At 39.8% G+C, this 15,132-nt stretch overlaps 1 protein-coding gene across 7 annotated transcripts in view; it reads left to right on the top strand.

Annotated features, from left to right (window-relative positions):
• Window positions 1-15,132, top strand: part of Pclo (piccolo presynaptic cytomatrix protein) — a 337,199-nt gene that overhangs the window by 11,325 nt on the left and 310,742 nt on the right. For all 7 annotated transcript variants that reach the window (XM_037203548.1, XM_037203551.1, XM_037203549.1 and 4 more), the window contains exon 3: window positions 10,509-11,978. In XM_037203548.1, the coding sequence (XP_037059443.1) occupies window positions 10,509-11,978 (1,470 nt within the window). The remainder of the gene's footprint in view (window positions 1-10,508; window positions 11,979-15,132) is intronic.

The following is a 15,132-nucleotide window of genomic DNA, read 5'->3' on the forward strand; positions in this document are numbered from 1 at the left end:
GGTCAAAACTAGATGTTTAATTAAATTAAATAAAAGCATGGTTATTTTTCAAGGACAAAGCAGTAACAAAACCAAACCAGACTTTCATATATAGATTTGCATCTTATTAAACCTTATTAAAAAGATGACCCCAAACATGCTTCATATACTTTCGTTGGGGAAAGTGGTTTTCCTATTCTCTCTGTAGTGATAGTCCCATCACTACTTCTGATTTAAGAGAAACGTGTGTGTGTGTGTGTGTGTGTGTGTGTGTGTGCATCTGCGTATGTGCATGCGAGTGTGTGCATGTGTGCCTCTCTCTCTCTCTCTCTCTGTGTGTGTGTGTGTGTGCATCTGCGTATGTGCATGCGAGTGTGTGCATGTGTGCCTCTCTCTCTCTCTCTCTCTGTCTCTGTGTGTGTGTGCGCGCGCACGCTTGCTTGTGTGCAGTAGGGATTGTTTAGATAACCTGGTGAGAAAAGTGTAGAGAAGTATGGTAAACAAAAAGAGAAGAGAGAGGCTGGCACCTTTGGTGAAGGAAAGATAGGATAACATTTCTTGTGGTGGAATAGCTGAAAGATTTTTTACAAAAGAAGTTTTTCTTTTTCCTTTTTCCAATTACTTGCTGTTTTTAGTTATCACAGAATTTTTTTTTTTTTGGTACCTCCAATTCTAAGCAAAAATGGTACACAAGCCCCCTCCCTCCAACCACAAGAAAAGACTGAGTTTACAAGTGTTGACCACCTCCTCTGGGGTTACATATTTAATGTGAAAATGGACTGATAATATAAGTTGATAGGGTGAAGCACTGGATGAAATGGACATTGAAAGTAGTTGAAGAAGAGCTGAGGAAAAACTGTACAAAGTCATCTCAGAGGTCCCTTTGAATCAGCAAATATAAAGATATAGTGGGTTCATTCAGGTAACATAAATAACATAAAAAATTATGCGCCTTCTGAGAAAGACTCAAAAGGATACTTTGTTAATGATTACCACATTCAAATTTCAGTAGGTTGATTGAAGATAAAAATGGACTTGGTTAATGATCTGGAAAACAAAAGCCCATAATTGCCCCAGATTGCAGAATCAAAAAAAAAATCATCAAAGTTCTTCGACTATTTGCTTAGCATCCACTAAGTTTCATGGATGTTCTAGATTCTGGGCATCCAGGCATGAACAAAATAGGCTGGAGTCTTTATCTTATGGGTTGGTATTCTAGACTGCATCATAAATAGCTAAACCATATGGTGTGACAGATGGTAAAAGAATATAAAGGAGAGGAAATACAGGAGGGTTATATTATGTACAGGAGAGGGATGGGGTGAGTCCTGTGGTTCCTTCTCACTTTCAGTTGGAGGTGAGTGTTGTAGGGTTCCTGGGTGATTTGGGTTGTAAACGTCTTAATGAAGTAGATGAGATAGCTCAGTGGATAAATGTGTTGCCATCAAGCATGACAACTGGAATTTTATCTCCAGAACTCACATCATGAAGGAGTGAACCCACCCCAAAAGTTGTCTTCTGACCCCCATGCAGGAGCCATGGAGTGCATGTGCCCCCAAACGCAAATAAAGAAATGTTAAAAATTGCTAAGTAGTAATGTTAACTGAAGTTCTAATTAGTGAGTGTAGTTGAAGGTTAAGAAAAAGTAAAAATGAATCCAGTAATGTGTAATTCTGAGATCAAGTCATTCACGAAATTCCCACTCTAGAGTGATTTTTATCCCTAGACACCAATAAATGACACCAAGTTATCTCTTGATAAAATTCATTTTATATAGCAAGATAAAAATATGTAACATTGTAAATTTATAACCCAAACATTAAAATTAAAACACAGGAAGTTATAGCAATCACTACCACAAAATGTAAAAGCAAGAGCTAGTTCTTTGGTTCTAGAGTGCCAGCCTCAGTACTGGTGAAGGAGGCTTTGACTTTTAATGAAACATCTGTTGTACTTTTTAAAAAACTTATGGATTCATGTCTAAACTAAAATCAACACTGGAGTAATCTGAAGAGTCTACTTGATCAAAATTATTAGTTAAAAATGTGTGTTGTTTAAATGCCTCTTAAAAACTAGCCTTGGTAATTATGCTAGTCAGCTTTCTATGACTGTGATAACTACCTGGGTAGTTGGGAAGGGAGGGTTTTTATCTAGTCAGCTTTCTATGACTGTGATAACTACCTGGGTAGTTGAGAAGAGAGGGGTTTTATTTTAGGTCACAGTTTTGCAGTTTTAGCCTGTGATCAATGGCCTGTTGCTCTTGTGCCTGTAGGGAGGCAGCAAATCCTGGCAGGAACAGCTGAAGGAGGGAAGCTACTCATCTAATAGTTGGAGAGTAGAAGTTGGTAGGAAAAGGTGCCACTTCTGCTGTCTCCATCAATGGTATGGTCTTAGTGATTAGACCAGGAAGGCCCCTTTTGGAGTTATCATCACCTCTCAGTAGTTCCCATTGTGGGGACCAGCTTTCTAAACATGGGCCTCTGGGGGACATTATAGATGACAATTATAAGAACAATCTAACTGATAAAATTAGAAGAATTTGTAGTTCTGAATGGTATGAGAATTTGAAATAACATATTTATGATGCTGTCTAGTCAGTATAATTATTCATTACTTTCCATCAAGGCAATGTGTCCTTTAACTGGCACCATGTTCTGAAATCTTAAGATAAATAACATCTCATAATTCCAAGCATAAGATTTTTGGAAGATGATTCAGAAAAAGCTGAAAACTATGGGATTCTAGGTTTGGACATTGTGGGTTTGAATTCTTGTTTATCTACTTGCTGGTTGTTCGATTTCTTCAAGCTTCTGTCTTCTGAGTGGTTGGTTTCATTCTTTCATGGAGATAGGAGGCATAATTAAAAGTCACAGTAAGCTATAAAACTGGAATTGTTCTTAAATTGAAATTATAGCTACTTCTTATTGTTGTTATTAATTGATGTAACATTCAGAGGCCGTAGGGGTTAGTGCCATTAGTACTGGTTTCATTTGTGGCTTAAAAAAATGAGGGCCCCAGGCAGTGGTGGTGCAGGCCTTTAATCCCAGCACTCGGGAGGCAGAGCCAGGTGGATCTCTGTGAGTTTGAGGCTAGACTGGTCTACAGAGTGAGATCCAGGACAGACATGAAAACTACACAGAGAAACCCTGTCTCAAAAAACCAAAAAAAAAAAAAAAAAAAAAAAAAGACAAGAATTTAAGTTGTGTAGAGGTATACAATTGGCTAGCAACAGGTCCTGCAGGAACCCAAATATACTGATCCCCAAAGTCAACATCTGTCTATAGAAGATCACATTGTCTTTAACTTGATATTAGGCAGTGTCTAAATTTCTAAGTTACAGAAAGTATATGCATATGTTCATGTAAATTTTATTTTACATATTCTTAAGAGGTCAAAGAAATTGACTTCATTGGCCTTTTAGTTTCGGAAGAGCAACTAGTATAAAAAGAGTCTTAAGGAAGGAACCTGGTTTCTTATCTTCCTGATCACTCCTGCTGGAAGCCTTACCTTGACTTCAGTTTTGCTCTCTAGGAAATCTCTACCAGCATTTGCCAGTAGAGATTAGGTGGGTGACATCTGCTTCTGGTTAGGGGCAGCATCTGTAGTCTAGAAGGAGAGACAGTAATTTAGCAATTTAAGATCCAACTTTTTTGTAAAATAGAATATATATGGAGACAGAGAGAGAGAGAGAGAGAGAGAGAGAGATTCCCTATATATAAAACAAGTTACTATTGTGTTTTTTTCTAATAAATAGCATTCACTGTAAACTATTTCATAGAAATAAGTTATTTGTATTATTAATTCATCAGTTAGAAGTTTTCGTTCTATAGTTATAATAAATCATAGCAACACATTCAGTGCATGAAAAACAATTAATTGAGTTGACTAGTTTCTTCATATGTGAGCCTGACAATAGAAATAAATTCTCCGTTTGGATTGGCTGAAAAAGCTAAGCTTCCCTCCACATTACCTCTTGCCTCTTGTTCTGTTGGACTGACAGAGGAGGAAGGATTTCAAAACATTATCAGAAGAAAATGAATGATAATGAAAATTCAGATTAAATTTGTCTGAAACAAAGACAAAATAATGTAAGGCTGATGAAGCATGATTTGAAACCCACTTCCCTGATATGTTATCTGTGAAATATATTTATACACAGCTGTGCAGCATTTGAAATCATTTATAGGTTATAAGAGGTTTTCATTCAAAAACTTATGAGTCAAATTAGGGGACTCTGCATTTTCACATGAGGTTTAATATATTTTTTAGCATTTTTACCATTTTGTCAACTGTGTTTTTCCTTCCCAAGCTAATGCATACAAGGTGACTGCCTTAATTTCCCCGAGCTTCTGGTGGAGTTTAATGATCTGCAGCTCTTAGTACATGTTGAGTTCATACTTGGCTTTATGTTTTCAGCCCATGAGACTTTTGGTCTACTTCACTAGCATGGGGTGCGTTTCGGTAAAGGCACAGGAGCTCACAGTGGACAGACTCCCAAGCTCAGTTGGGAGAGCATGAGAGCGCCAACTTGGTGAAGAAACAGTCCATTTAGGTGTTATCATTTGCAGAAAGATTAGTTGTGATGACTCAAGAATAAAACCCCAACAAACTTTATTGTGCCAAGTCATGATGAAAGCATGATTGAAGAAAACCAGGCCAGCAGCTGATAGAAACACCAGCAGACATCCGTTCTGAGATTGTTCTTTTGATGTTCCATTATTTCATGTACATGAGCAGAGTCCATTATAAATTTTAGGTGGATTTTAGGTTTGTTTGTTTGTTTGTTTGTTTTAGTGAAAGTATGTTTGGTTTTTTTTAACCATTGTTGTTTTGAGAGGTGTTTATTCTATTTTGAACCTTAACACATTAACACATGTTTGAAATTCTCAAAGAATGAACAAGCTTTTATTCTGAAAAAAATTATTAAAAAATAATACTTTTAAATAGGAATGTGATTTTCTTCTAGATCTCTAAAAATCTACTTTTGACATTAACTAGGTTATCAAGTGGAGTATACTATTGTGGGACTGAAATCAAGAGCCATAATGTAATTTTTTTGACAATCAGTAGTTTGGCACAATTTTTAAAGTGGCATCCATTAATTAAAATTCTATATGTGATAGTCACAATTAAACCTCTTGAATGATCTAAATAAGACATTGATTATCCCCCAAAGCTATAGCTAGTGAAATTACACTTCTGTGTTTCTAAGATCTGATGTCAAGGGCTCAGCAGAAAGGAAGTGTGTAGATGGGGTTCAGGGAGATTTGTCAGGTGACTGTGTGTAGATGTGTATTCACATACACAGTGAAGCAGGAATGAGCAGAAAGGAAGTGTGTAGATGGGGTTCATCAGGGAGATTTGTCAGGTGACTGTGTGTAGATGTGTATTCACATACACAGTGAAGCAGGAATGAGCAGAAAGGAAGTGTGTAGATGGGGTTCATCAGGGAGATTTGTCAGGTGACTGTGTGTAGATGTGTATTCACATACATAGTGAAGCAGGAATGAGCAGAAAGGAAGTGTGTAGATGGAGTTTATCAGGGAGATTTGTCAGGTGACTGTGTGTAGATCTGTTTTCACATACACAGTGAAGCAAGAATGAGCAGAAAGGAAGTGTGTAGATGGGGTTCATCAGGGAGATTTGTTAGGTGACTGTGTGTAGATCTGTATTCACATACATGGTGAAGCAAGAATGAGCCGAAGCACTTTCTCACCTCCATCTTACCCACATTTGTGTGGCCTATTAAGTCAGGAGACTAAAGGAACGAACATTATTATGCTTTTCTTTTAACCTCTCATTCCAGAGGGCTAATCAAGTTATATTAGTTCATTAAATGTGTTTCCACATCTTGAATTTCATTTATGGATTTTCTATAGTCTGTCAGGAAGGTAAAGGATGACTTTTTTGTTCTTGTCTTGTATAATCTAGAATTTTAGGACAGGTCTCTATTTAATCATGTTATATACTTTTTAAAACTCACATATTGAAAGTAAGAGTACTTCAAGGGCATAGCAGTTGAAAGCTCCTCTATCACTACTATTCATTATTCTCTTTTCTTCTCCATTTTATCAAATGGATGTAGATGATTAAAATACAGTGTTGGGGAGGGGTACTGCTTGTGACAGGTGAACTGGGAAGTTGTTTATGACATCTCTGTGAAAGCAGGCAGAAGTTATGAGGACAAATGCATTCTTTTTAAAAAATTAGTTCTTTGGGAATTTCATACTATGCATATTTTTCATTTCACTGTCCTTAACTCTTTCCAGGTCCACTCCCCTTTCCTACCTACCACTTTGTTGTTGTTTGTCTTAGTTAGAGTTTCTATTGCTGTGATGAAATATCATGACCAAAAAACAATTTGAGGAAAAAAGGGTTCATTAGGCTTACACTTCCACATTGCTGTTCATTACTGAAGGAAGTCAGGACAGGAACGCAAACAGGGCAGGATCCTGGGGGCAGGAGCTGTTGCAGAGGCCATGGAGGGGTGCTGCCCACTGGCTTGCTCTCTGTGGCTTGCTCTGCCCATCTTCTTATAGAACTCAGGACCAGCAGCCCAGGGATGGCACCATCCACCATGAGCTGGGCCCTCCCCCACTGATCACTAATTGAGAAAATGCCTTACAGCTGGATCTTATTGAGGCATTTCCTCAACTGAGGCTCCTTCCTCTGATAACTCTAGCTTGTGCCAAGTTGACACACAAAACCAGCCAGTACACTGTTTTTACCTTTAATGCCTGATTTTTGATATCCATATATTCTTGAATGTGTGGCCATTAACTGGAATATCATTGACTTGCAAGGGGCTACACTCCTAAAGAAAACTGTCTCTCCCTTTACCAGCAGCTATCAGATGTCAGTAGCCAAGAGCTAGGGGAGAGATTTTGTGACTATCTCTCCATGTTGAGATTTAGTCTGTCTTAAATTTTCACAGGTCATGTGTATACTGCCACCACTACAATGAGTTCATATGGAGATGTGCCCCATCGTGCCCAGAAGACACCCTTTCTCTGTAGTCATCCATCAGCTTCTAGCTCTTGCCATCCTTTTGTCCTGCTTTTGCAGTGATCTCTGAGTCTTGGGGAAGAGTTTGTGATGTAGATGTTCCATTTAGGAATAGGCATTTCATAGTCTCTTCTTTTCTGTACTTTGGCCAGTGGTGGATCGCCAGGTTAATCCCCATCATTTGCAAATAGAAGCTTCTCAGATGAAGATGGAGAGATGTATTGATTTATGGGTATAATTATAAGCTAATAGAAATCTGTTTAATACTATGTCTGTTTCTAAGTATGGTAGCCATAGGTCTTCCCCAAGATCTATGACCTGTCTACCCACAGGCTCTTGACCCTGATAATGATGCCAGGTTTCATCTTGTGGAATGGAACATATATCCACTCAGAAAGTTGCTTGCTCCTGTGATGTTCATGCACCATGGGCATGTCTTTCCAGGTCAGTTATTACTGTAGCTCACAAGGATTACAACTGGCATCAGTGTTAGAGTTGGCTCACAATTTTCTCGGTAGTTATGTGAATACTGAGGCTGCCTGTGAGCTTTACCTTTTGTTCAGTGTATTAAAGGGCAAGATAGTTTGTACCTGTATGAGTGGGTATGTGTGTGAGTGTGTCTGTGAGTGGTGTGTGAGTGTGTGTGTGTGTGTGAAGACTTACATAAGACTCATTTAGATATTCATCACATAGGGCCAGTAGACTTAAATTAAAAGGAGGCTCTTTCTAAAAACATCCTAAGAGGATACAATGCTGTTTGTATTATCATACAGTGGGCAATGATTTGAACTCTCACTCTAGCAGTGAAGCAGAACGTAGAAGGATGAAGTGTCTCATGCATTATTTATGAAAGTGAGAAAAAAAGCATTAAAGGCACAAAAGATAGGACAGCAAAGTGTGCTTACAGAAAGGATGTGCTAAGAGAAGAGGATTCACTGTGAGTGACGACACACATGTCCTCACTCCCTTTCCCCAACTCCTTTCGATGTCTAAGGAGACATAAAATCATTGGCATTTATAAACTATAAGCAATCACATATTTTTGCCATATAAAAGGCATTCCATGAATTTATGCACATCAGACATTATATATGTTGTGGTATGACATTAATTTTAAAGTTGGCCAAAGATGCAGTTAAGGACTAAAGATGGGCATGAAGAACTTACAGTTTTACTCTTAAGTTCAAGTTTGTCTCCTCAAAATATTTTACAGGTGCAAACTTGAGACAGAAACTAGCAGGAAAGAAGGAGTCAACATAATGTTTTCAGATACTTCTTTTGAATATCTAAAAATTTTAATGTTACATTATGCTGTAACATGTCTTTTCTGACTTTTCACTGTATTGTAGCTCCCAGGAGGTATGGAACTTTGGATCTTTCCTTAAGAGACATGTGCAGTATTCAAAGTACTCAATAAACAGTTGAGTGAAGGAAAGAATGGTGACTAAAATTTACATCTATGTTGGCTATAACAACTGAAAAAAATAATAAAAGAGAATGATGATCATAAGAATTAGCCCTAGAAAATTGTAATATACATGTATTAGCTCAGATACACATCACATACAGAGCAGATATTTTGTAGGATAGTAGAAAATCAGATACACTGAACTTATAAACACTTGGGGATCTAATTATATGTTCTTTTGTTTGGCTATGTGAGTGTAAGTTAATTATGTCAGGATTTGGAAAAATACACAAGAAAAAGTAAATAGTGGGACACTTCTAATTGGCAATTTGGATAGTGGGAACCTGTTTATATACAGAGCTCTTTCTTCACCACGGAGGGGTTGGAATGGAGTGAAAGTCCCGTTATACCTTAGATTAATTTCACCAAAGCATTTACAGAAGCAGAAATCATTTGGTTACTCTGATTTCAAGCATTGTTTGTACAAAAGTTATGTACTCTTTGAAATGCTTCAAACACACGGAAAGCTAAAGACGTAGCGTGTGGCTGCTGCTGAGGATGCAGGTGCTTGCTGAGAGCTTGCCTAGCTCTGGGTTTACACTCCTGCACCTAATCCCGGCACTACGAACACAGAGTCAAGCAATCAGAGGTCCAAGTGCTCCTCAGCAGCACAGTGGGTCTGAGGCAGATTTGACCTACCCAAGACAATATTTTAAACAATGAAAATTAAAGGCAAAAATATAGTGAGCACAAAGGTGCCTGACACTTATATTGAAAACAAACTTAAGGAAAACTTAACTACTTACCATGAATATTTTTAATTTTTAATTTAATATTTAAAATGGAAATATGACATTTTAGAGTTATCCAGTCTTATGTTTGCTGTTCATAGGTTGAACGGTTTTATTTTGAACACACTTATAATCCCAGTGAACAGGAGACTGATGCAGGTGGATTACACAGCAGTACCTTGTCTCAAAAATAAATAAAAGCAAAGAAGAAAAAGTACTTTTATAAGTCTTAGGAAAGATTAATTAAATTTTGTTTCAAAAGACAATTGCTTGAAAATAAAGAATATGCTGTTTGTCAAGCTAACACTTTACTATTTTGTACTACCTGACATGTTTCTCATCGCTTATGGTCTGTATACTTCTTTCCCCCACCATGCTGTATTATGTACAGAGCTTTGTTTACAAACTGTTAGCACTGGTTACTCTGGATGGATAGGATTAGGTAATGATAGAACTCAAAATTCTAAATTTTCTGATAATATTTAAAATATTCTGTGATAAACATTTTTGAAATTATAGAAAATGTTACATAGGCACGCTTTTGAATTATCTTATAATTTGTTATATTAAACTCCACACTTGTTCCCAATCAATGACATATGAAATACGGGCACAATTGTGCATGTGTATACATATATACACATATCTCGCTCACCTATGTACCTTCCTCTTGCTCTTGCTCCCCTTCTATAGTTTAAACACATTCATTTGCATTATCTACTGCCTGAAACACTTACAAGGAATCAATATTTTCTTTGCTAAAGCATGCTATTTATGGTAGTTAGAGAGTTGTCCCTAAAATCTCTTTCTAACTAAGCTTGGTTAATTTTTATTTCCCCACGTGTGAATATTTGACTTGAGGTAGAAGCGATGTTCCTCTAACTTAAGAAATCAGCAATATTTCATAATTTGACAAGCCTACTCTGGGGTGTATAACTAAAACCAGCTGAGGACCCAACAGCAGAAAAATTCATATCATAACATATTAATGGAATCTAATGCACTAAAATTCATGTTCTTATTATGTATTACTTTCTATTTCTGGAACTAAGCTATCTGTGCAAATCATGGATGAAGAATAACAAAATTAGCCTTGGAGGCAGAATAAAATTATGTTCTTTTCCTATTTATTTTTCCTAAAATATAGCATGCTTTAGTCTCTGAGGTTCATTATCTCCTATAAAGTGAAATTTCGCATGTTTGATTGAAATAATGACTGAATTTGATTCTTGGAATAATGAGTTAAAAATGGCAGCCGGCATGCTTTTACAGCTTTTGTGTTTTACGGTGTTATCTTACTGATGGTGGTTATATGTCATTTCCAGATCAAAGAGTGGCTCTGTTTAAACTGTCAGATGCAGAGAGCTCTAGGAGGTGAACTGGCTTCAATCCCGTCCTCACCGCAGCCCAGTCCGAAGGCTGCCCCTGCACCTCCTGCAGCAGCAGCCAGCAGACAGCCTGTACCATCACAGCCGGCTTCCCCGAAGAAGGAACCTCCACCCAGACAGGACAGCCCCAAAGCACCTGTACCATCCCAGCCGGCTTCCCCGAAGAAGGAACCTCCACCCAGACAGGACAGCCCCAAAGCGCCTGAGCAGAAGAAGCCGCCGCCCCTGGTGAAGCAGCCAACCCTTCATGGACCTGCCCCAGCCACAGCCCCAAAGCCTCCAGTGGCAGAGGCCTTACCTGAGCCAGGCCCTCCCAAGGAGCCTTCCGCACCCCTACCTGAACAAGCCAAGGCCCCTGTTGTAGATGTTAAACCAAAGCAGCCCAAGATGGCAGAGCCACGCACAGATGTTCAATCTTCAGCAGCAGCAACAACAAAGCCTGATATGCTGAGTTCTCAGGCACAGTCACAGGCTCAAGCGCAAACAGCCCCTCCTTTGAAAACAGACTCTGCCAAACCCTCACAAAGCTTCCCACCTACAGGAGAAAAAATCACCCCATTTGATTCTAAAGCCATGCCTAGGCCTGCATCAGACTCAAAAATTATTTCACATCCTGGGCCCAGTTCCGAGAGCAAGGATCCAAAACATGTTGATCCAACTCAGAAGAAGGAAGAGCCTAAGAAAGCACAAACGAAGATGAGTCCTAAACCAGATGCCAAGCCAGTGCCAAAAGGGTCACCAACACCCTCTGGCCCACGACCTCCCACTGGCCAAGCTGCACCCCCATCTCAGCAGCCCCTAAAGCCTCAGGAGCAATCAAGGCGTTTCAGTTTGAATCTGGGTAGTATCACCGATGCCCCAAAATCACAACCCACGACTCCTCAAGAAACTGTGACTGGGAAACTGTTTGGGTTTGGAGCATCCATCTTTAGCCAAGCATCCAACTTAATCTCCACAGCAGGCCAGTCCGGACCTCATCCGCAGACTGGGCCAGTGGCCCCAACAAAACAAGCACCTACCCCATCACAGACTCCTGCTGTTCAGGGACCACCCAAGTCCACAGGTCAGCTCCCACCAGCACCTGCCAAGGCAACTCCTGTGAAGGAAACGAAAGCCCCAGCAGCTGAGAGCTTAGAATCGAAACCGGAGCAAGCTCCAGCAGTGAAGAGGATAGAGAAAGACAAGAAGGCCCCACCCAGTAAGGTCAGCAAACCTCTACCTGCTGAGCCTGAAAAGGCTGTACTCACGCACAAGCCGGACAAGACCAAACCCGAGCCAACCTGTCCTCTTTGCAAAACAGAGCTCAACATAGGCTCTCAGGACCCTCCCAACTTCAACACCTGCACAGAGTGCAAGAGTCAAGTGTGCAATCTCTGTGGATTTAACCCAACACCCCACTTGACTGAGGTAAGCAACATCTACATAACATATGGATGAGAATATTTATCAGTTTATCCTGAATATTTGCGACTGAAATTTCTGAGCAATAAAATATGTTTCCATTGAAAAAAGAAATGAATGTTGATGCTCAGAAGAGGTTAAAATTATTTCATCCACACATGAGTTCTTGTTCTTTGTGCTTTTATGGTTTATTACTTACACTAAAAGTAAGAGATGGACTGTACTAGAAAATTAAAATGACAGTGAGCCCAGTCTTTTATGAATTAAAGACCCAAGCTTGGAAGGCTCTTCGGTGTTCATATGGGAAGTCCACATAAAAGTTGGAATACATAGTTCTCATTTTCTATAACCCATCCCCTGTCTTTAATGTAGTTTATTGCTTAAGTTTATTTTACCTTCTGTACGACTCCAGATCTTGCTGTGTGGCCCAGGCTGGCATGGAACTCATGATCGTTGCTTCGGCCTCTGAGGTGCTGTCATGCTCTGGTCTTTAACACATTTTCAAATAGAACTTTAGTTGATTCCATTCATATGCAATATGAACAAAAACTGTTAAAAAATTTTGTGTAAGTTAAGGATATTGCCTGGTAAAATTAGTGGTTCACTTATGATATATTTAGATTTTCTCTGTCTGTTGGTGATGTCGTCTGTTGATATAGTAAAGTCCATTCTGGGAGCTGTGGAAGACAACTGTGTTTCTGTGACTAATGAGAAGACACTCTAATGAGATGATGTCAAGAACACTGTCTCCACAATGTAAATAACTAAATGTGGTTTGTGCTTTCTATCTGAGAATATAGCTGTAAAAGAGTGAATGGATAAGCATTAGTATGTGCTAAGGCTATTAGAATCTTTAAGAGGATATCAGGCACTCAGGGGTTAAAGGACCACTACTAGCTTAGATAAATAAAACAATGCCTTAATAAATATTTTGAAGATAAAAGTAACTGTCTGTAGACGGAAGGTTTCTCCAGTCCCACCTGGCCCACAGTCCCACAGCCGCTTATAAAGTAATTACTCAGAGGCTTACTTTAATTACCAATTGCATGGCATATGGCAGGCCTCTTGCTAGCTAGCTCTTATACATTAAATTAACCCATTTCTATTAATCTGTTTTTCCACGTGTTCCGTGGCTTCCCGGTCTGCTGGCATGCTGTTCCTTGGGTGGCAGGCTGGCATCCCTCTGCCTCTCTTTCTTTTCCTGTCTGTCTCCCTGGGATTTTCCCACCTGGCTTCATCCTGCCCTGCCATAGGCCAAACAGCTTTATTTATCAACCAATCAGAGCCACACATATTCACAGTGTTCAGAAAGACATCCCACAGCAGCTGTCCATCATATTTTCATTTTTAATTTTTCCTTTTTTACCTTTTATCTATTTATTTAATTATTTTGTATCCTGGCCACAGTTTCCCCTCCCTCCTCTCTTTCTTATCCCTTCCACAAACTTACCCACACCCATGCACTCCTCCTCCTCTCTTTCTCTTCAGAAAAGGGTAAGTCTCCAATGGATATCAACACGCCATGGTTAATCAAGTTGCAGTAAGACTAGGCACCACCTTTTATATTAAGGCTGGACTAGGCAATCTGGCAGGAGGAAAGGGCCCCAAAAGCAGAGAACAGAGTCAGAGACAGTCCCTGCTCCCACTGTTAGGTGACCCAGAAGAAGATCAAGCTATACAACTGTAACATATATACAGAGAGCCTAGGTCAGTCCCATGCAGGATCCCTGGTCATTGCTTCAGTTTCTCTGAGGTTCTATGAGCCCAGGTTAGTTGATTCTGTGGGTTTTCTTTTGATGTCCTTGACCCCTCTGGCTCCTACAATCTGTTCTTCCCCTCTTCTGCAGGTTTCCCTGAGCCCTGCCTGTGTGTGTGAATCTGTTCCTATCAGTTGCTGGATGAAGTCTCTCTGATGACAATTGGGTTAGACACCAATCTGTGTGTACAGCAGAATAGCGTTAGGCATCGTTATAGTGACAATTTTTTTCCTCCAGGCATGTTTGGTTCTATCCTAGGTCTCTGGGTCATCCAGCCTGTGGGTCTTGGTGCTACAGGCAGTGTCAGGGGTGGGCTTACTCTCCTGGCATGGATTTTAGGCTAGACTAGTCTGGTTGACCACTCCTTCAATCTCTAGGCCACCTTTACCCAGCACATTCCATAGACAGGACAGACTATAGATCAAAGGTTATGTAGCTGGGTTGGTCTCCCAATCCCTCCACTTGAAGTCTTGCCTGGTCACAGGAGATGGCCAGTTCAGGCTATGTATCTCCTATTTCTAGGAGTCTTAGCTTGGGTCACCTTGTAGATTCCTGGGGGAGTCCCTTGTGTTAGGTTTTTATCTGACCCTGAAATGCCCCCGTGTCCAGTTGTCTCTTTCAGTGCTTTCCCCCTCTAATCCAACCCCAGCCTGATCCCTGATCGCTCATCTTGTTTCCATCCCCATTTGCCCACAGTCCACTCATGAAATATCTTCTATTTCCCCTTCCCAGGGAGATCTGGGATTCCCCCATGAACCCTTCTTGTTAACTAGTCTCTCCGGGTCTGTGGATTGTAGCATATTTATCTTTTATTGTACAGCTATATCCACTTATGAGTAAGTACATACAATGTTTGTCTCTTTGGGTCTGGGTTATGCTACTCAGGATGAATTTTTCTAGTTCCATCCACTTGCCTTCAAATTTTATGATGTCACTGTTTTAACAGCTAAGTATTACTCCATTGTATAAATGTTCCATGTTTTCTTTTCTAATTCATTGGTTGAGAGACATCTAAATTGTTACCAGGTTCTGGCTATTACAAATAAATCTGCTATGAACATAGTTGAACAAGTGTCCTGGCGGCATGATTGAGCATCCTTTGGGTATGTGCCCAAGAGTAGTATTACTAGGTCTTGTGGTAGATTGGTTCCCAGTTTTTTTTGAGAAACTGCCACACTGACTTCCAAAATGGCTGTACACGTTTGCACCCCCAGCAATGGAGGAGTGTTCTCTTTGTTCCACAGACTCTCCAGCATTAGCTGTCACTTGTGTTTTTGATCTTAGCCATTATGACAGGTGTAAGATAGAATCTCAGAGTAGTTTTGATTTGCATTTCCCTGATGGCTAAGGATATTGAACATTTCTTTAAGTGTTTCTCAGCCATTTAAAATTCCTCTTTTGAG

This window comes from Peromyscus leucopus, chromosome 3, assembly GCF_004664715.2.
Source record: "Peromyscus leucopus breed LL Stock chromosome 3, UCI_PerLeu_2.1, whole genome shotgun sequence".
Lineage (NCBI taxonomy): Eukaryota > Metazoa > Chordata > Mammalia > Rodentia > Cricetidae > Peromyscus > Peromyscus leucopus.